Below are 21879 nucleotides of genomic sequence, written 5' to 3'. Positions count from 1 at the left end.
TCAGCAACTCAACAGAAACTACAGAAGACGAAGGACACAAGACATAAAATATGAATGATGTCTTCAGCCATAGAGAGATCATGTTTGAAATCAATATGACTTTGTAAACATCCTCAAGTTAGCAGACCACGAAAAATGGCTTTGTTTCCATGGTATATTTTACCAATCTACCGCTAAACATATTGCTTTTGTTATACTTTTTCTACTGTTGTCAGAAAAAATGAATACCAACTGTGGATAAGCACTTGGCAAAAGCCAAAAGCACACAGGCTCATCAACATCTGGAGGACACAAAATATAGTGGGGGGATGGGCAGGAGGCAAACAGCTAATGATGAACAAAACACTCACAATTAGTGCAAAATTGTGGAGTTTAAGAAAAACATTTATTTAAACAAAGAAACTGCTTGCAGATAAATGGCCTATTTGGGTCGCTGATGTTCGTAGAATGTTCCTCTTGTTGTGTGATCATGTAAGTGCTGTACAGGCTTCATCCATTATTATGTTGATATATATGCCTTTTCTTAAGTGCACTGTAAGTTACTCATGTTGAGCAGAACTTTATATTATTTTAGGAGAGGCAGGAATATGCTAATGGCATGTCAATTTAATCAGTGACTTATATATTTGTATATAGTTTCTACCAATGTTAACAAAGTTATACAAAATTATAGCTTAGTTTATGTAGAAAAGTTGTAGAAGAAATATTATTAAAGTATGTCTTATAGTCTAAAAAAGTCGAAAATGTAATCATAGCAAAGTATGTTTTGAAAACAAACCTATTTTTTAGGCCTCCATTCTGAAATAATAAAGGATATATCTCTGCAACCACAAGGGCTGAATGAAGATGGCACACAGCAAAAAATGAAAAGGTTTCAGGTTTGCCTTCAAAGCAAAGCACTTTCAGGATGATTATCTCTTTGGAACGATGCAGCTGCAGGTCTAAACCTTTCCCAAATCATAACACAACATGTGAACAGTCTCTTTGCAAAGGTTGATTTTGGTTAGGTGAAGCAAAACAGAATGAGAGAGTTTTTGATAAAGGCAGGCCGACAGAAGACCTATGTCGTATTGCTCGGCCCCATGGACCCTGATGCAATAAAATAAAAGCTTTTGTAAAGGGACTTTGGACTATTGTCCATAGGGACAGCCAAAATCAACACAAAAAGGTCTTTACAGTAGCTTCAATTTCAAAAAGCATCCAAACCAAACTTATTTTAAGTGTTTACCAATTTTCAGATGTTAGGACTCATTCTTGCCGCCCTCTATTGTAAGTGTTGTGGATTTATCAGCTGTTGTTGCCCTCCTGCCGATCCACCACTCTATCTTTTACTTTCTTCCTGATGTTGTTTGCGAGTCTGTGTGCTTAGTTCTGAGCGCTTGTCGCTGTGCTAATTGTTCATCTATAGGGGCGTTTATGTCCTCTGTAGGCAAACTATGACAAAATCAATGTAAAACACACGGTTCCAGCTCTCAAGAATCCATAGTTTTCGCCTTTGCAATATTTGGGTGAATTTGACTGCTGGATTTTTTGTTTATTCGCTCCAAACAGGCAATGTACCAACTGTACAGATGTAATGGCGGCAGCCAACATGTGTTTGTTTGTGTAACTGTCGTGCCAAAAATAAATCGTTTGCCAAAAACTGATTGTCGTTGGTGTTTAGGCTCTCTCTCCCAAGCCCCCAGGAAGAGTGCCGGGCATTGAAACAAATTATACATATTGGGCAAACGGTGAAATTACAATTTCCAGGTCCTTAATGTGATGCCAATGGGCCCAAAGCTATATCTCATAGATGTACATTTCAATTCAGAAGCTATTTTTTTTTTTTTTTTTGTTGAAATTAGTTCAAAACTTGAAAAGCCCTTATTTTATTTCCTTCGACTGTGTGAATGAAGCAGAGACCAAGGCTAATCCAACGGCTGGAGGCGGGTTGAAGGAATCGCTCGTGCGGTTGCTCTATAAAACCTTACGGATTTAAGAAATCAACAGAAGATCAGGGGTGAGGACTAAGGAGCACGCTCTGCAAGTAACATCAAAATGTGGTGAGGAGAGAAAATTAGAATAAAGCAACAATGTAAAGAAGCCAAAGTACAGATGGATGACAAATTAATACCCAATGAGATTGACGCTGTCGTATATGACTTTACTTACGACAATTACTATTTCCATTAATAACTAGAACGGTCCAGAAACTCACTTCATGGCTTTCGCTCCGTCGCTGTTGTATGTTTCCAACGAGAGCTCGATGCTATGATGTCCCTTTCATAAGCTTTGTAATCCAGCATGGAACAACAGAGCGAGACTTTATAAAGCAAAGAAATACAGCAAATAATGCCTTCTGTGATTAGATATACATTCATCCATGATAAAGGGAGTTTTTTGTTTTCTTTTGCATTTATGGTGATAACTATTTATAAATTCATGTGGCGTCACAGCAGGCCTACTCTGATGGCCCAGTATCCTGAAAAAGATGCCGAGATGGAGACCAGGCGCACTAAAAATAGGAAAAATGGCTTGAAAACAACATGGAGTCAGTTTTGCCCGATATGTAAATAAAGGTTTTGAAGTTGCAATAGTGTATATCTTACTTAATTTCTCTGTAATTATTTATTATATTGCATATCTTAGGGGTTCTAGAAATTTGAGAAAGAAAAAAGGATTATGGAAATTAAAATAGCTTAAAAACTAAAGAGAATTAAAAAAAAATCTGTATACAATCTTTTAAAGTGGTTAGATTTTATACAGATTTATATTGGAGCCTGGAGTGATTTATGTGATTGCATAAATTACATTTTTTTTAAAATCCACACAAAAAAATGAATCAGTGAACAGACGCTCAATATCTATTTTCAGAAACATGAGGTGAGTAGACGTATTGCAAATTTTGTATGTTTATTATTAATTAGAACTTAATCAAATAATAACAACATGATAACACTCATTAGTTTACATAATCATACGTCTTCCACAAAGATTGCCATTAAAGTGAATCCAAAAGTGAACGGTAGTCTGACATGGGACATGGTCACAATCTACAATACGTCTCATGTCCTTACACTGGAGTAGCACTCACTAGTTGATATCTTTCCTGTAAAAAAACAAAAAACAAAAGCAAAGAAAACTGTTCACTGATCATGTCTGTGTTACTTTTCTTTGGCAAGAACAGTTTTAAAACATCTATCGGGAGAAACACAAAATGGGTCTCTGGCATTTTGAGGAGAACAATGCTCCAAAGTAGAAACTTTACATTTTTAGAACAAATTCAGCCTTTTTGCTTTTGTCCACTCAATCCCAGCTGTCTACAGCAGGTGATGGTAAAGACGTCCCCTTTAATTCCTGGGCTGGAACAAGATCTTCACAGTTGCACATTAATATTTGGAGGCTATTGTAGAAGCGGCACAGGCACTTAAAAGACATTGACACTGGCGTACAATCTGGTACAATAGTCATGCAGTGATACAACATGGCCAACATGACCCGTGAGGTAATAATTAACATACTGAAGAGCTGAATGAAGCGTGGTCTACATCGATCCTGCCGCTTCTGCAGCAAAAATACCCCAGTTTTAAACATTGAATACCCGTGCAACAGAAATAAAAGGGAACCAACTTTAGCATCAGATTGTATATGTACAGTCTTATAGAAATATACACATCTACCAATTCGTCATCTTTTCTACAGTGTTGCTTTGTCTTTAGCTATCAAGCTTGTCCACAGCTTTTGCGGGTGAAGGCAAAGCCATCCAGTTTGCATAAACACTATCATTGGCATATCTTGTAAAGACTGGATTAGTGGCATCATGTCTGTTGAGCGGTACCGGGCTCTTCTCAGGCCAGTTGGGGTATGACATGCCTAAAAACGAGAACATATCATTTTTCTGCACTCAGTGAAAGGTTAACAGCGTGCAGACAGTAAGGCTCTCAAATCAAACTCTGTAGTGTCTGTCTCTGAAACAAGTCCTGGGTTGACTCTCAGAGGTGTACAGTTATGACTTATGTTATGTTGCTATTCATTAAGTTTTTGTAATGTATCAAGGCTATGCATATGCCCCTACTTTGACTAGTGACTCCCTTGATTTTATTGTTCAAAAGTGCCGGTGGACCACAAGTAGCTGGTCCAATGTGTTCTTTACTTTGGATGAATGCCACCTGAGAGTTGCATTCGAAAGCCTTACTGTTTCTCTGTTCAGCATTGTGAAATAATTATGGATCACTAGCTAACATACATTAGAAAGACAGAAAATTTGAGACAATCTGAAACTAAAAAAACACAGTGAGTGATTGATTCAGCAAGGACCTGTTTCAAATGTTACACACTGTTTCTTCCAATGTGAACAAATAATGGAATGTTGACAGTGGAAATGTGATGGCGTGAAAACATAAACTATCTACAAATAAATGCAGATGAAGCGTGAGTATGAGCAGTGCCATATAAATTAGAATGAAGCGTATTCTCAATATTTACAAATATAGCACTTTTGGTCAGCATTCATGTACATTAGAAGCAGGTCCAAGTAAAACAGAAAGGTCAAGACACAAGATCTTTTTTTCACTGAGCCTCTCATTTACGATGAAATGGGAGACAAGTCAGCATTAATCAGGGATAGGCATGCCGAGATCACAGTCACACACACTTGACCACGGAAAAGCCAATCACATCTTGCCAAAAAAGAGAGCTTGTGTTGTGTGTCCTGTTTCTAAAATCTAGTAAATGCATGGGAGATTCTACCATAGAGCTTGTTTTCAATCCATGTGGAGGGGAGGGTTCGAGGGAGAGGGGCGTTATTACAGTCCACTAGTGGTGTGTCCTCTTCAGAGAGGGCGTCGTCGTACAGCAGGGCGTCGGCTGGCGTGGAGGCCGCCAAATCCAGGTAATCCTGACAAGAGCAGACGAAGGTGGGATTTAGGCAGATTAGTGAGGCGAGGAATCCCGACATGCTAAAGGCCGAGTGTGGTCACGCTAAAGGTCACACCGTGCGGCGACGTCTACTCACAAAGGCCTTGGGGACATTTCTACTCTTTACATCATGTGACATGCCCGCTGCCTCTTTTTGACAACAGGGAAGAGCGAGCCTGTTGAATTCTGGGATGTCTGCATTCCCTTGTCCGTAAATGTTCTATATTTAGCCTTACTTCAATAGCACAGGCCTGACTGGTGTGCTCTGGGATTACACCGCCCAAGGCCACACTTTAAGATTGCTCTTCAGACCCTAATTATGCTATCTAAAGCGTTTGGGAAGAGTGGCAGATCATACGGCAAAACACGCAGCATGTGTGTGTATGTGACTATCGACAGAGAGCCAACAGTACATGATGTCCACTAGAGCGGATCTACTGCTGATTATGAAGCCAGCTGCAAATTTAAAAGGAGTGGAAAGCAAAAAACGTCTTACAGCAGGATCTCAATAATGCAGCACTAAAATTGTTCCAGTATTGCATGGAAAGCGGCTGATTAATAGCTTCCCACCCCCCACACTGCTTTACTGTGGAAGAACATTAATAACTTATATTAATGTATTGTGTATCTTCATCATACCCGACTTTTCACCATCATCTTCTCCAGTTCTTTGCTGATGTCTGAGAATGTCTGCCTCTTCTCTGCTTCCTGTTTCCAGCATCGAAGCATGAGATTATACCTGCGGAGGAAAATGTTTTAATGTGTGTGAGGATAAGCGTCATTTAATCTTCCCAACAGACATTTTCCGTGACGGTTGGGACTGTAATGTGGTGGAGGGGAGTTATTGAACTCAGGGACGATGAGGAGATGCTGCAGAGTGACGGAGTGGCGCTCACATTTCCTCCGAGCAGTTCTCTGGTCTCTCCATCCTGTAACCAGTCTTGAGGAGGTTAAAGAGGCGTTCAGGAGCGATACCTGGGTATGGATTTCCTCCCAGTGTCACTATCTCCCATAACAGCACACCAAAGGACCAGCTGGAAGAAACCACAGGAGCTCATGATAATATTTCAATAAATAGAGCATTGAATAATAATTGCTTTGAGGAATAATTGACATTTTGGGAAATACCCATACTGACTTTCTCATTTTGAACAAGAAAGTGCACAAGTGTATTTCCTAACATGACAAAGTATTTCTTTAAATGTGTATTGTACTCACACATCACTTTGTGTCGTGTAAATGTGATCAAACAAGGACTCTATTGCCATCCACTTAACGGGGATACGACCCTGGAAATAAGTGAGAGAGTTTGTTTAAACTTGTGATGATCTTTGTAAATATACCGAAATGAGTACTTTTCTGTGGCTGGCCCTTTACCTTGCTCCTCTTAACATATGAGTCCTCTTCGTACACGTCTCTGGAGAGGCCGAAGTCGGAGATCTTCATCTTTCGTCCTTCAGCGACGAGGACATTTCGTGCTGCAAGGTCCCTGTGAACAAGCTGTTGGAGCAGAAGCCTCGATTAAAGCCATATGACATTGCAAATGCTTACAGTCCACACACTCCACACACACTGGAAGTGGCTTCAACCTCACTCAGTCATTACACTCAAATTGACACTTGTTACACATATTTCAACAATTTCAAACCTTTCAAACTGCAGCACACGTATATATTTTTTAATTTAGATTAATTATGTTTGTTCAATACCTTCATTTCCGCCAGGTATTGCATGCCTCTGGAGATCTGCCATGAGAAGGAGATCAGGTCGCCCATGGTGAGCGCCCTGTCGTCTGGGTTCTCCAGGTAACTGGAGTTTCGGTTGGCGTCCCTTCCCATGTAGCTCGGGCCAACTTTCCGACTCTCGCGCAGGAAGTTGCGCAGTGACCCATACTTGGCATATTCCACGATCAGATACAATGGACCTATTGAGAGAAATGCAGCACTTCAGAGGCCGCGTGCAACACACGTACCCTGATAGAGGCTAGCATGAGCGCTGGTGTCTCACCGTCCTGACTGCACGCTCCGAACATCTTGATGACGTGCGGATGGTTGACTTGCTTCAGCAAAGTGAATTCTGACAGCAGGTCACGCAGCTCACTATGAGAGGCGTTGTCTGCCGTGGAGAAAAAGAAGGGATCGTAATGATGAAACCATTCCTCTCTCCAGACATTCACTTCTCGTATATCACTATTACTTTCCCCATCTGGTCTGGCTTCTGGCTGGCTTGTCTTACCTTTAAGCATTTTCACAGCCACGGTGGTGTAACCAGCTTTTCCTTTCAGCCTGAACGCTGTTGCCTTGACTACTTTCCCAAACTCTCCTTCTCCCAAAGTCTTGCCAAGTACAAGGTTTTTACGAGGAAACTCCCATTTAGGATCCTCCTGTTGAAAAACATGGGAATATTGACGACTTCTTAACCAGTTCAATATGCGTTGCTTTGGAAAAGTCGGTCGCGGGCCGAAAGAAGCAGCTTACTGGTATTTTAAAGTTTTCAGGCTCGATGGAGTCCTGCGAGCCCCGGCGAAGGTTGTTCGCGGGGAAGCTGATGGGGTAACCCTGAGCTGGCCGGCGGAAAGTCATCTCAGCAGAGGCGATCGGGGGCTTAGGCGAGTTCTTGTGGTACCGGTGGATGAAGAATGAAGACAGGAGGATGGAGACGATGAAGGAGAGGAGCAGAGCCGTGGCGATGATGGTCTTACACATCTCGTCACATATCACCTCTGGTGGAGTTCAAGAAATAGCAACGTAGCCCTGGTTTACTCTTGAGATGACATGAATAACGACTCCTCTCGGAGGCTGGATTTCACTTGACAGTTTAGTGTGATGCATGACAGCTCACCCTCAATATCTTCCTTCTCACAAAAGCATCTCTCAGAGAAGCAGTAGCAGGTTCCATATCCAGCCTGGATCCCGTTCCTCAAGCCTCGTTCATGGCCTCCGGTAACAGTTTCCTCTTCAGAGACAACAAACAGTTAGCGTGCTCCTATTTACAGACGTGTACGTGATGCAACGTGTTTACATTTGTGCAGAAATCCATCCGTGTAGTGAAAAGCAAGGCATGTGTTTCTTACTTGTACAGTCTTGTGGACATATTGACGCATCTTTGCTTTCAACTGCATCACAAAAGCTATCTGGACATGTCCGCAGGTCAGGCGAGCAGGTCGAGTAATTTTCGGAAATTCCTGGAACGTCAACACAAAAAAACAAAAGTGGGAACACATGACCAGATGACCATGACGCATGGTCAGCTTGTCCTGCTGTTAGCCTGAATCTAAGTCCTCGAAAGCCATCCTGCTTGTATTTATCAAAATTAAGACCACATTTTTTGTTACTCTGTACTTCCTGTAGGAAAAAGGATGTCACTTTGGAAAGATACACGTGCTGGTTCTGGTCATTTAACCACTACATTTAGTTCGAATTAAGTAATGTGGACATGAGCCAGTAATGTTTATGTGTTAATTAAATAAAGTGTACCTTTCTCAGTGCCTTGCCTCCACTGGCATCTCCCCGTTGTTGCCCCCAGGCCTCGGACAGACTCACACTCTCCTCGCTGTCTGTTTTCTGCACAGGATGAGAACTGCTGGCTCTCCTGACTGGCCTTGTTTGCTATGTGCGACACGTTACAAACACACACACACAAGCAAAACTTTCAAAGACAGCTTGGATTCTATTATGACAGGAAGAGTACACCCTGTCTTTCTAGGACCTCATCAAATGTAAAATGGGCCGTGACAGTCTCACCTTCAGCATCCAGTACGATGTGTATCTGCGTGCTGGCCTCCAGCTGCTTGTGCTCCTCCTGAGCAACAAGAAGGTACTGCAGGTCCTGGCACTCGGGCCTGCGCAGCGCCTCCGAGTCGTTCACATAGAGCAGCCCCAGCATCTCATCCGGGGCTTGGGTGATGCCGATGGCTGCATAGCAAGACTGCACGTCGGCAGACACGTTCTTATCTGGCGCCTCAAGCCGGTATGCGACCCTGAAGCCGTCAAACTGTTGGCAGTATTCCACACAGACTTTGCCGACCTGAGAGGAGCAGGGTGGAAAGATGGAAGACAAGAGGTCATTTAAGTGGAAGGTTGGCATAATGCAAACAGCTTCAGGGACGACTGTATTACAGAGATACCAATTCATGAAAGACAGCTTTTTATTATTATTATTTGCGGTTGTTCTTACTAAGCCAGCAGGTGGCAGTCTCATTTTGTGTGATAACAGTTTTTTAGCTGTTTGAATGGCTGGGATTTCTAAATAGTGAATAGAAATAACACTGTAACATGTGACAGTTCAATCTTATTGGGGAATAAAACCATTGCAGCATCCAAACTTGACACGTGACATCAAGGCAGATGCTATTGTACAGACCGTGTTCATGCTCTGTTGATGTTTTGCTTCCCAGCATATCTGTTTTAATCTTTCAACACCAAGACTTTGTTTTAGGAAGCCTGCGCTCCTCAGGTGGACATCTTTATAATCTTCAAACAGGTTCAATTCAGTTGATTTCGTATAGCCCAAAATCCCAAATGACAACATTTGCCTCGGAGGGCTTTACAATCTGTAGACATGTGACATCCCTGTCCCAGGACCTCACATCAGATCAGGAAAAACTCCCTCAAAAAAACTTTCAAAGGGAAAAAAGGAAGAAACTTTTGGAAGAGCAAAAGAGGAGGTTCCTTCTCCCCGGATGGACAGAAGCAATAGATGTCATGCGTACAGAATAAACACGCCCGGTAACAGAGTTACAGCACATTCAATGACAATGACAGAAATTATTCATATAATGAGTATTAGGCATGGACTATGATCCAGATAACCACGATCCATGTCAGCAGAAAAAATAGGTGTGGCTCATCCAGCAGAGAGCCATTGATGTGAGTTACTAAAAACTTGAAAACATGTCGACCTACACTTTCTGACAGCAGCAGACTAAACACAGAGTTGAATGATAAGCAGCCGCAAGTACCTGCGCGTAGAAAGAAGCCCGGCGTGTCAACGTAAACATATGCGTGACGTTGGCGAAGCGGATGTGGACGGGTAAGATGGTGACGTTGAAGTGCAGCAACACTGTGCCCTCCAGACCAGGGTAGGTGGTGTCATTTACCAGGTAGTCGAGCTGCAGGGTGCGATTTTCAGTCACATCCAGGTTCCTCTTCAGGACCAGCTCTAAAATCAAGTGCCAAACATGCACATGTGGATGAAAAACCACAGTGTTGATGAATACAAATGATTTGTAGTCGCCCCAGAAAAACTTACGGTAGTTGTGGACGGTCTCTCGAATTCCTCCAACAGCAGCTTTCTTTTCACTGAAGGTGCCTTTTATGCCAAATGTTTCATTGACCCATGGGTCAGAATTGAGAAAGGTCCCCACATACTTATTGTGACTCTGGTCTATTGGGTAGATGGGGGTTAAATCCCTGTCAAAGACAAACAAATTCCCAAAGGAGCCACCCTGAAGAAGAAGAAAAAGGAGTAAGAAATGTACATAAGATGTATTTTTTAAACGGCCACATTGTGTCTATGAAATAATCCAAGCTGATCAGAACCGCGTCATACTGGTTCTCCTCACCTTTGTCCGGTTGAAGCCGATGATAACATCTACTGTGTCTGTTCCGTTCAGGTACGGCGCGTTGTCATCCTCATCGTTGACAAAGACATCCAGTGAAGTTTCCACCTTGGTGATGAGCGTTTCTGTCCGGACTGTGCAAACCAGCAGGAGTCGGTAGAATTCACTCTCCTCGCGGTCCAGCGCAGCCGTCACCAGCAGCTCTTTGGTGTTCTCATCGACAGCAAATGGAGCCGGAGTATCTGGAGACAAGAGGATCCACCAGAGTCAGATGTACATAGGCCAGCAGCCGCCGTCTGAATGTGATATACTGAGGATAGGTGGGATTTAATGCAAGACCAACAGTTGCCACGGTGGCTACCACTGACATCAATGGAAGGAAGGCATTTAGCTAAATGCTAACTAGTTTAACAGCACAAGTTAATGAGAGTCATGCAGTCATACAATGATCAGTATTGTGTTCTACAGCAATAGATACTTTAAGTTTACTAACTTAGACGCCATACTGATCATACCAATAGTGCATTAAATGAAACAATGGTGTGTTTTCTTGTTTTTGAATTCAACAGTTCATCTATAAGAGGAAGAACGTGCCATTTCCTATTTGAACATGTGTCAAAGTCTCTCTTCAAAGTGTCCCACCTGATTCCACATTGTAAGTGATGGTGTAGTTGGGGCAGACGTTGAGTCTGGTGAGACGCCTGAGTTGCCGAAGGGGCCCGGGGAACCGGTTCTCCATGATGTGTGGGTTGGAGGTGTCTCTGTGACGGAAGCACAGCTCCTTCAGATCTGTCTGAGCGCACTGAGGCATCGTGGCATTAACGAAGTCCAGAGTCACCCGAGGGGAGTTTCCGATGCACTCAAGCTTCCCGCTGAAGTTAGGTTTCACCATGGCATGCAGGAACAACTTCTTAACGGACCAGGAGTCTTTATCTGACGGGACGCACAGCCAAAGAAAAATCAAGCAGCGTTTTAATCTCAGACAGTGCTCTTTTTGATGACTAAGCTTCTTCTTTTTCGCTCATATGCAATCACATTATCCTCCTGAGAGCAGAGACCGAAACATGGAGCCAAAGCATTATGCAAAAGGGATAAATGTCGAGATACTAATTCACTCTCATGTGTCGGGGACACATGGCACTGAAAAGAGACTATACATTGCCATTAAAATGTTCGCATCCAACTCACTTAACGAGGCGAAGTCGCTTTCCTCCAGGGTTTTGTTCAAGGACAGGATTCCCGTGTGGATGTCCAGATTGAACCAGGAGCTGTAGGCTGGTGGACGTCTGAGGAAGCCCTTCCGGCACAGGTAGAAATGCGACATCTCAGAGTTGCTGTCCAGCATTGCGTGGACCTGGAGGATCGGCGTCCCCGCCAGCTGGCCCACATACACCGTCTCAAAGTATTCATTCTGAGGGAAGTACAGCCCCGTCGCTCCTGCAGGAAGACGAAACAACCAGAAGTTTAAAAGCAGCTGGCCAGGTAAACCACAACGGGTGGTTTAGTTGCATTCCCTTCAAGGGAAACATTGTGATCGCCAAAATAAGGCCTGACATTAGATAATGTAATGTAGAGTATTAGTACAGAGCAGGATAACAGCAGTTATCAGACATCTCTTTCTGGGTATTTAACAGTGGAAACAATACCCGCTGACAATGCTGTCTGGCCACTGAATGGAAATGAACACATACATGGAATATGACAGATTCATTTTTTTTTCTCTTCCTCTGATACGTCTGTCATCTCCTCTGTTAGCGGATATTGAAAGGACGGCTCAAATGACACGTATGCAGCTCTTTTAATGAATCTCTCACACGGTCAATAACATGCGGTTTCCGACTCTCCTTGTGTTCACCTTGAGAAGTTTAATTACAAGGGATAACACGATATGGAGAAGAGATGAATCATTACCTGCCAGAGGGGGCCGTGGGGTGAGTATGTGTGCATGTGTGTTGAGGAAATCCATAAGGAGCTATAGCAGGCTGCGTGTTTTACAGGAAAATGGAGATGTGAGTGTTCCTCCTGTAATTATATCCCTGTTGTGTTCCTCTTTGACAACGGTCGGCGACCATTTAGGGAACGCACTAATGTCATTAGTAGGCTGCAGAACTAGATTGTCTATTTCTGGTGGTGTAGTTGAGGCCTCGGCTCTGGTTTCAGACATTGATTTAATTTTGCGGGGATTGGATGACAGGAGGCCGAGCTGATGGATAAAATGTGGCCGTCCTTCCTGAAGGATGGAGATATACTCAAGGAGGCTGCAGCCCTTTTTATTAAAAGTGTTCCCGAGACAAAAACAAACAACAGGCCACTTGTTTGTTAATCATGCTCGGGTGTCAGTTTCATGGCTCGGATTTGAGGGATGGTTTTCCGTTTGCTAAATTTACCGCAACCGAACCAGAACCGTTCAGCTTGAACAATGTCTTGAGGCTTTATCAGGTTTAGGTTTGCTTTATTGTTTTTTGTTAGGTAGACCTGATAGACGCCAGCCCAAAGGTTTCCATTAGAATCTAAGGAAAACCTTTTGGGCTTAAGGCTTAGATGTATTTGATCCCGTGGTCGTCATGGTAGAAACCCGAGCGTGAAAAAAAATCTCTTTAATAATATACTCCAAAAGACATACAGGCAAAAACTGGGAAACTAAAATAATGTGAAAATGATGATATAACTGTTTATACTATCTCCATTGGTATTCTACTATATTATTAATTTTTTGTATTGCTTATCTTTTATTTATCAAGCACATTGCATTTCACTTCTCCTGCTTCTTTTTGCACTTTTGGTTTAATGTCAAAGCTTTATTTCGTTGTCTTAGGTGTGCAATAAAAATAAAGTTGAATCAGAGTCTTAATACAATAAAATAAAAATAATACAAGAAATATCATATACATTCTTTCATAAAAGGCAGTCACTGCAATAGGTAATTCATCAATTGTATGACTCTTTAATTAAAAGTCTTCACTGTATTGGACAAATCTGAAAATGCATCATAGAAAAAATCATTTGTTTGAAGCAATGGATGTTATACTTACCCGCAATAAACATTAGGTTGATCAAATTGGATATGTTCGTTTCCTGAGTTGCATAACTGAGAATATCATTCAAAGTGAATTTGGGATGTTATCAAGTTGGAGAGTTCAAACCAGACCAAAACAGCATGAAATGGTGATCTTGAGTTTCCTCCTAAGTGAAACAACATTGATTCAAATGCACCGGAGATTGTTGGATACATCTGAGTCTGATAAAATAAAAAGCATGTACCTTGAAACACTGTACTTTTTAGAGTATTATGAAATAGCACAGTGCTGCAGGGCCTTGGGCTTTACTATAGTAGTACAACATGGGATAGAGTTTCTACTTCTGCTGTGAAAACACTTCAAATGAAACTCTCAGCAACATGAAAACTTTACTTGAGGTAACTTCTAATAATATATCGGAGTTCAAGGAGTGAAATAGCGGAATATTATGTTGTCATGCGAAAAAATATAGGATGTTAATTGCAGAGAAGCATGCAATCTAGGTCTCCATCTGTATACTTAAAATGGCCTTTAGAGGGAGCCATTATCTCACTGGCAAAGGCCCAATGCGAGTGGAGAACTGGAGCTTAATCATCATCATAAGACATTATTGGACTGATGCTTGCATTCATTTGATAAAATGCTCAAGATCTTGGATTAAATTCTGTCTTTAACAAGCTGAAAATATACTCCTTTCAACACCCCAGTTTAATATTAATAAAGAAATACATTGAATCCACAGACATGACAGCGTCATGAATCGACAGAGCGGATGACAGCAGCTCAACAGATATAACTAGAGGGCTCGACATGTGAACCAGTGGGAGCTCGATGTGTTTATGAATGCCGGCCTTGGCTCAAAGCCACGATCGCTGGACCCCCATACAACACAATTTGTTTATATCATTCAAAATTCAATTTCTTTCCAGGACTGAAGCCAACAGGCAGCAAGCAGTTTATACCCAAACTAATTAATTGAATGGATCAAGCAGGCCTCTCTTAGCAAATGGCATATTTGGTCTGTGCAGCCATGATGTAGATTTTCCAAAAGTATGACTCGTTAGCTTCCCCAAATGATGCGCAAGAATATCAGAAATACAGAACGTGTCGACATTTCACCTTGCAGGAAAGATAAAAGGCGCAGCACAGGTTTAATTTCAACTCTGTGTCTTCGGAACACTGAACAATGTTGTTTTCAGATTTTGACATATACGTGGATAATGGGCTGTTTCGGGAACAGCCTTGACCTCCCACAACTCAAAGTGTGTACACATTATCACCATAAACAAAACCTTTACAGCCTCCAAGCCGCAATAAAACTGACGCTTAGCTGCCATATACTGTGTCATTTCTTCAAAAGCCAGAGTAAGTAATTTTGCAAATAAAGCCAGTGTTTGAACTGGAGGACTCAATCTGTGTTTACAAAAGATATCATATACTGCTGAGTATATATACTGAAACTGAACTCATATGTCGCTTGTTCGAGGATTAAAAAGAACAACAACAGGAGGAAGAAAAATACCTTTCACTCAACTATACACGTATGCCTTTGACGATGGCAGTTTTGCTCGAGTTAATTATGGCCTGTGTCAGTTCTGTTTCATACTTTTAACTGCGGAAGGACAAAAAGGACACGAGCTCATCACAAAATCAGAAGCCATGTGCTCAGTCAGCCACAGACCACAGCGTGTCTAGGACTGGTACGAGCTGATAGGGTGGGACGCCCTCCCCGTTGTCCCAGACAAAGACAGGAACTCAATTAGCTCAATGCGTGCTTGGGCTGATAGATTTACCAGCTATGAGCTCATGGACTCGACTAACCCACAGGCTGCCTCTACCTCAGTGAATGTCCTTCGAAGTCTCAATGAAATAAAACATTGGATCTCCCACCCAGACGTCCTCACCGGGCCTCCTTGTCAACAGCAGGAGAAGTGCATGATTCATCCCCTCACTAATCCTGCTCGTAGACTGCAGCTCCTGTGGTGAGAGATCGGCCCGGTGCCCTTTCCCTCCCAAGGTCAACGTACGCCGCATCTGTCCCTGGTAACGACCCACTGAAAATGCCCTGTATCTGGCAACAGATCGATCAATAACCTTATTAATCAACAGTGATGCTGATTGTTTTCCACTGATGAGACAGACGGGGAGAACGGCTGATGGCTGCACGTGTGCAATCATCTCTGTGGCACGTAATATGGACCCTTTTGTTCAGCCTCAGGGCCACACAGATACTACAGCTACGGTTTATTTCACAGCCACAATTTAGCCCTTCAATATCCACATTTCCAAATAATCCATTAACTAATACAAAGTAGTTGCGGCATATCATGGTGAAATAAACACAATAAATATCATAATCACTCTGAAACCTATCGCCATTACTCTGCTTCTGAAGATGTAACAGTGATGGGAATGGTTTTCGTCAAGGATTCAATTAACAAAGAAAGCTGCACATTGAGCCATAAATCCATTTATGAAAGCTTTTATTGATCATAATGTTTGGAAATCTCTCCCTCTTGGTTTCCTGTGCCAGCATGCCCGACTGCGTCGTCATCCAGAACCTGGATTTAATAAAGTCCTGATTGTGAATCTTTTCATTTTAAAACAATGAGGCGTAATAAGGAAAGACAGTCATACCGTGTTATGATCCAACTTTCATCAGAGTAATACCACATCTCATGTCAGTTGGGAGGAGGTAGTCAGGCTCCAGGTAGATTACTCAGGTTACCATTAAGCATACCGTAACATAATAATCAATTACACCATAATGTAATCCAATTAGCCCTCAGAGAATACAAGAGCTAAGATCCAATGAACCATGTTCATCAGTCATCAAGAAATCTAATAGAACATCTCCTCAGGGGTTAGCTGCAAGTTCAAATTCAGTTTAAGAATTCCTGCGGGAGTGACAGCGGCATCAAACACTGAACACGTGGTGCGTCATCGAGCTCCTGACTGAGTTTGACGCAGTGGTCATTAGACCGCTTTGATAACACATCGTTATCCTCCTCGCAGCGGGGGTAATACGCCACCAGATTCACGTACGCGGAAGTAGACAAAGGCATTAGCAGCCTGTGGCAAAATGCAGTTATGTCATCATTAAATATTGAAGATATCATGCGGCACCTAAAGTAAAAAGAACACTGTTGAGATGACTCGTACTTTTAGCTTCTGACTGCTGCTACATCGCGTGTCGCCACATCAGGTTTCACAGTGAATCTGATGGATTACAGTATGGAAACAGAGGGAGGGCCACGGCTTTATGGCAGAGAACGCGGGGCGCTGATCTTCCAGCACCAGGCGAAGTGAAGCTCTCAGAGTTTCTGGCACTGGCAGGTGGTGGGAAAAACATTTCCAACATGTTTACCCACTTCAGTTAAGTGAAGGAGCAAACAAATGGACACGGGGTGATGCCAGGGTGGGGCCGGAGGAGGGCCACGCAGCAACATTCCCATTTTGATAAAAAGTGACGGGGTTTAAATGAGGTTTTAATAAAAAACATAATAATCAGTCCTAATGATTATCACATTAATGACAATATATGTGTAAATCAGATGTTCATTAAATTAGATTAAATTAGATATTCCTTTACTAGTCCCGCAGTGGGGACATTTCAGCATTACAGCAGCATACATGGGTAAAGTGCACACAAAAAGTTATATAAATACATTTCAAGCTGGCACACTTAGCACCTTTAATAAAGAAAAACCACATTCATCAGCGACATCCACTGCAGTGACATACCAGCACGTGGAATCCAATGAGCTGAGCTCGCTCTCTTGTTTTGTTCATTGTCGTAAACGATGGGCCAAACACAACGCGCACCACTGGGCCACTGGAAAATAACTTGTCAAGGCCCATGTGAAACGAGGGGACTAAATACCCCGAGGGCAAAATTTCAATCAATGTCTCCTTGTCCTTTCACCACAGCAAATTAGATTCTACCCATGCATGAGAGGGAAGTGTGACCCTGAACTGACTAGAGGATCAGGCGGAGAGCTTTGACAGGTAGGAGCGGCGTCCATGCAGCGCCGGCAGCAGCACCCCACAGTGAGAGGTTGGGGATAAGACTCTCAGTCATGGAAGTAATAGTGCAGTGGGAGGTGCCCCTCCAGCCTAAAAACAACAACAGTTTGATCATAACCGAGAAAAAGTCTATAAAAATGGGACGATGCATTATTGACAGTGTTTTCTTGATTAAACATGGCGCGCTCTGGCAAAAGGAGGAGCTCTAACTGGAAATAATAAGGCGTCAAACTTTGGAAGACTAAAATTGCTGCATCACTGCTCTGATTGGGAATCGGATCATTTGTAGCGTATTATCTTCTCAGGGACAGGGAGGGAAGCTGAGGCCAGGGTTTTGTTTTGTTTTTTACAAAAAGCAATACACTGAAAACCCAAAAATATATATTCGCTGTGCCCATGCCATAGACAAGTATCGAAACTATTTAGTTTTCAGGGATACACAAAAAGAAGCAACACAGTTTACTTAATTAAATACAAAAGATAAAATCTCCAGCGAAGAACTTGTCTCCTGATGTTTTCCAATTATGCTAAAAGAGACGTACTGACAGCAAGACTAGAACATTGACAAGATTTATAATGCCTCCACAAGACAGAAGCTTTACTAAATCATATAATGTAATAAGGAGCTAAATCAAATAGCAGCATGTACCAAATGAGATTTATTGGTCTGGTCCTTCTCAAGAGGAAAAGATGCTGATGAAAATGATCATTTTAAGGCCAGGAGGAGGCGGCATCGTGGCTTCCTCTCGGACGGTGGGGTCATCACCGGGGATTACCACTTGGTTAAGGTTTCAGAGGTCATAGGGCAAAGCAGGGTCAAAGCTACAGTTGCAAGGTCATGGTGGAAGATACACGGATCGATGCTTTTATGTGAAAACATCTGTGGCTCTTCTTGTGGGACTGATGGATTACACAGACGGGTCTGTTAAAAGGATTTGGAAGCATTTCAATAAAGTCTTGAACCAGGTTTAGCCATGCTACTATTGAGTTTGAATTCCATATGTTTGTTAACCTATGAGAGCAAACCGGTCCATAACACCCAACGTTTCTTTTAACTTTAAGGCATGAGATCTGAGATTAGCCAGCCTCCATTAAAAATAACTTCTTTTTTTTACAGCACACGTGAAAGTCCATCCTTCTTCCTAATATCAGAGGTTCACATCTTAACTAATCATGACTGACCGGAAGAGTTCAGTAACCTGGACCTTCCAGTCAGACATTGATTGGAAGTAAACATGTTTACATCAGAAGTGGACACAATCTCTCGCCACATACTCCTTTTTAAATTCACTTTTTATTTGTTGAACTTCTTCTGCTTGACTCTGCTGGTAAGTGCTTGAAGACGCAGCCACATGTAAAAATGTTGATTACTCTTATAGTGAACGCTGATTGCCAATTTCCTCTGTTTGATTACCTCAGCAAGAAACACTTAACTAAAGAGTTACCTGGAACAGCGACGGTGGGAATTACCAAACACTAACTTTTGTGTCTATCAATCGAACCCACGTGGATTTTATCAAATGTTTCATAATTGATAATAAAAAAAGTCACGCATAAGAGCTTATGTGATGCAAAAAGTGCACCACAACGCGATTCGATCACTTAAAAGACGAGGACACATTTACGAAACTCATTTGGGGATTAAATAACTCATAAAGAAGTGTGCAGAAGGAAATGGCCATATTGATCATGACGTCAACTTCTAAAAATAAAAAAAATAAAAACCCTCTAAAAGTGAAATGAAACACAATCTGCTTGAAGAAATACAGCTCAAATCAATCTGATGTGTCACTTGGAGGGCAGTTAATGTCCGACGTGCTCTGGACGCTGTGCTCTTGTACAACAGGCGATATTTTCCGAAAGAAAACAAACAGGCAGTGTTTGCGCAGCGATAGCAGCAGCTGCTGCACACCTGCCCGCCGCGCGCCTCTCCTCCTCTCGTGCACGAGTGTGGCTCTTTTGTTGCAACAAACGGGCAGGTGAGGAGCGCCGCATTTACGTAAGGTGTAGGTTTCAGCACTCATTTAATTAGCATCTACGTCCTTGACATATGAAATCCAACTGTCCCCCACTGTGCTCATCTATAAATACTGGGAGGAGCGCTGCAACACGAAGCAGACGTGTAGATGTATAAGCGGGGAGCATCATGTCTCCTGTCAGGGTGATGTGAGAACACATCTCTCCGGGCCCTGCAGCACTGACAGACACGCTGTCTGTCACAGTGAGAGAGAGAGAGAGAAAAAAAGCAGAGAGCATTACAAACAACGGTGGCACCTTAAAAATGTCGTTAATCATTTTAACAACACTGCAGGAAAGTGCTCCCTTGGGCGTTTACGTAGAGGCCCGTAGTTTATTAGTGTGGGACCATTTTTGCGGGCATAATATAGCTCTGAACCATCCACATGAACACAAACACCCTCTTCACGTCTCAACTCCACTAAGAGACGCTGAGGATCGTCCCAATGTTACACTTTACACATCATAGCGCTCCTCGTAACCTCAGTTAAGACAAAGTCCCAAAACAAATCCAGGCATTCCACACAATGGCCTATATTTGTCCAAGCATCACATTTGGCATACTTGCAACACACTGAGATTTGCACACTCCTGAGCTATGAGAGACACTTTAAATATAGACGGCATGGGAGGACAGTGTTGGTACAGTTGGGCTGTGGGATTGGGAGCGGGATTATAATATTATGATATATGGCTGTTGTGTTCATTGGACTCCAGGTTGCAGTGTGCCATACCACGCATAACAGCCAGCGCACAATGCAAGGATCACTTGCAGCACCAAACAATGACAACTTTGTGTCCGTGCCATTTCAGAGTCTTCTGGGGAAAGACAGCCTTGAAAGTCCTTCAGCATCCAAAATGTTGCAATCTAACAAAGCTATTTAGTTTCACACAAGAGCAGTCAGCTTCATGTGGAGCTTATTTGTCAGACTTCAGGTCCGCTGGCTCCGTTTGTTGCAACTTACAAATCGTTCCTCTTTGCACTTTATTTCCCCCCCAAGGACTTTCAGTTTAGTAGAGAATTATACATTTTGTGAATATGGAATGTGTCCCAAACCAAAACGTATTTTATTTTATACTTATATTTTATATTGCTTTTCTGACTGCCAGGAGAGTAAGAGGATGCTTTAAACAAAAACTGATGCTGTCAGATGGACAGATAATGTCTGAAACGGGATTTAGGATTACAAAAGACAATTTATAATTATCTCTTCTTTAACACAGTTTTTTTTATTCACAAGAAAAAGTAGTATTGTTGTTATTTTTCTCACTCGTTTTGGAGTAAACCGCTGGAAACGACATATACTTGAAATTGTTTCCAATTGCATCTTCCCCTCGTGTGCATGAATCCAAAGATGAAGCTTACCTTCCAGCAGCAGCAGCAGCAGCACTACGATGTTTCCCCGAGAGAAACCACAACTTGACCCCATATTCACGAACCATAAGGGAAAGTTTCGGAACGAAAATGAGATTCACAAAAAGTTCCTTCGAGCGACCAAAAAAAAAAAAAAAAAAAAAAAAAAAACATAAAAAAAGAAGAAGAAGAAGAAGAAGAAAAAATATTTTAAAAAAATCAAACCGTTCAAAGAAAACAAGGCGTTGTATAAACCAGTGTGTGTCCTGTGCGCGCGGCTGCGGGCAGGGGGATGAAATCCTCAGTGTCCCATAGACGCGCTGCTGTGTGCGGCTCCAGTGGCTGCTGCTGGGCTGGCTGGCTGGCTGACTGGCTGACTGGCTGGCTGGCTGACTGGCTGACCGACTGGCTGACTGGCTGGCTGGCCAGGGGGAGGAGGCTGACTGCTTCACTGCCCCGCTGCTTCCGCAGCGGCAGGCAGCACAGCATCTACATTTAAGAGCATCATTTAACAGCAGGTCAGTCACCTCATTAACACTCTGCAGGGGGAAAAAATATTAACAATTATATTTAAATGGTGAATTTTAAAGCTACAGGCACTGTTTTTGAAAAAAAAAAAGAGAGAGAAGGGTATCAGGTGTGCTCTTTTGAACCACTGCTTCATTATAGGAGCTCTGTCATCATTTATGTATGAACTGTATCATTATTTCACATCTAGTTGCACCAAATGACAGTCACTTCAGTGGATTCAAATATTTTTAAAAGGTCTGTTTGAGAACAAGGTGCCGCGACAGCGGCCCGGCATGTGATTATCTCCTGCCAATGGGGATGCAGCCGGGCTGAATGATGAACCATTTCACTGCTGAGCTGCAGCCCCAAAACAGCACATGAATTAGTCCCACTTCCCTTGCGCAGTGTTGACTGGTCATAAATTACACTTTAAGGTCCCAGAACCAAATGACTTAATTATGTAAGGCCAGGCTGTGTGACTCTGGTCAAACTCTCCGGGA

General features: G+C 42.5%; 1 protein-coding gene across 1 annotated transcript; it reads right to left on the bottom strand.

Annotated features, from left to right (window-relative positions):
* Positions 1-2875: 2875 nt before the first annotated feature.
* ret (ret proto-oncogene receptor tyrosine kinase) lies at positions 2876-20979 on the bottom strand. Its single transcript, XM_068568569.1, has 20 exons — positions 20882-20979; positions 11645-11893; positions 11099-11389; positions 10460-10698; positions 10147-10342; positions 9857-10056; positions 8640-8922; positions 8373-8504; positions 7970-8080; positions 7738-7851; positions 7374-7618; positions 7132-7279; positions 6904-7011; positions 6606-6820; positions 6274-6396; positions 6115-6185; positions 5793-5930; positions 5536-5635; positions 4729-4876; positions 2876-3852 (listed from the first exon to the last, which is right to left on the bottom strand). The coding sequence occupies exons 1-20, from the start codon at positions 20943-20945 to the stop codon at positions 3695-3697; spliced, it is 3333 nt and encodes a 1110-aa protein (XP_068424670.1). The 5' UTR covers positions 20946-20979; the 3' UTR covers positions 2876-3694.
* Positions 20980-21879: the final 900 nt, after the last annotated feature.

The sequence above is a fragment of the Clinocottus analis genome, unplaced genomic scaffold, assembly GCF_023055335.1.
Source record: "Clinocottus analis isolate CAN_PGR_092001 unplaced genomic scaffold, fCliAna1.0.p SCAF_8, whole genome shotgun sequence".
Classification (NCBI taxonomy): Eukaryota; Metazoa; Chordata; class Actinopteri; order Perciformes; family Cottidae; genus Clinocottus; species Clinocottus analis.
The sequence above is the reverse complement of the archived record's forward strand: the minus strand, read 5'-3'. Positions and strand labels throughout refer to the sequence as shown.

Excerpts from the sequence above, each read along its gene's own strand:
- ret (XM_068568569.1), bottom strand. The coding sequence starts at position 20,945 with ATGGGGTCAAGTTGTGGTTTCTCTCGGGGAAACATCGTAGTGCTGCTG. Across the intron at positions 8,505-8,639 it reads CATCGTACTGGATGCTGAAG|CAAACAAGGCCAGTCAGGAG; the intron begins GTGAGACTGTCA and ends TGTCGCACATAG. Across the intron at positions 5,636-5,792 it reads GAGAACTGCTCGGAGGAAAT|GTATAATCTCATGCTTCGAT; the intron begins GTGAGCGCCACT and ends TTTCCTCCGCAG.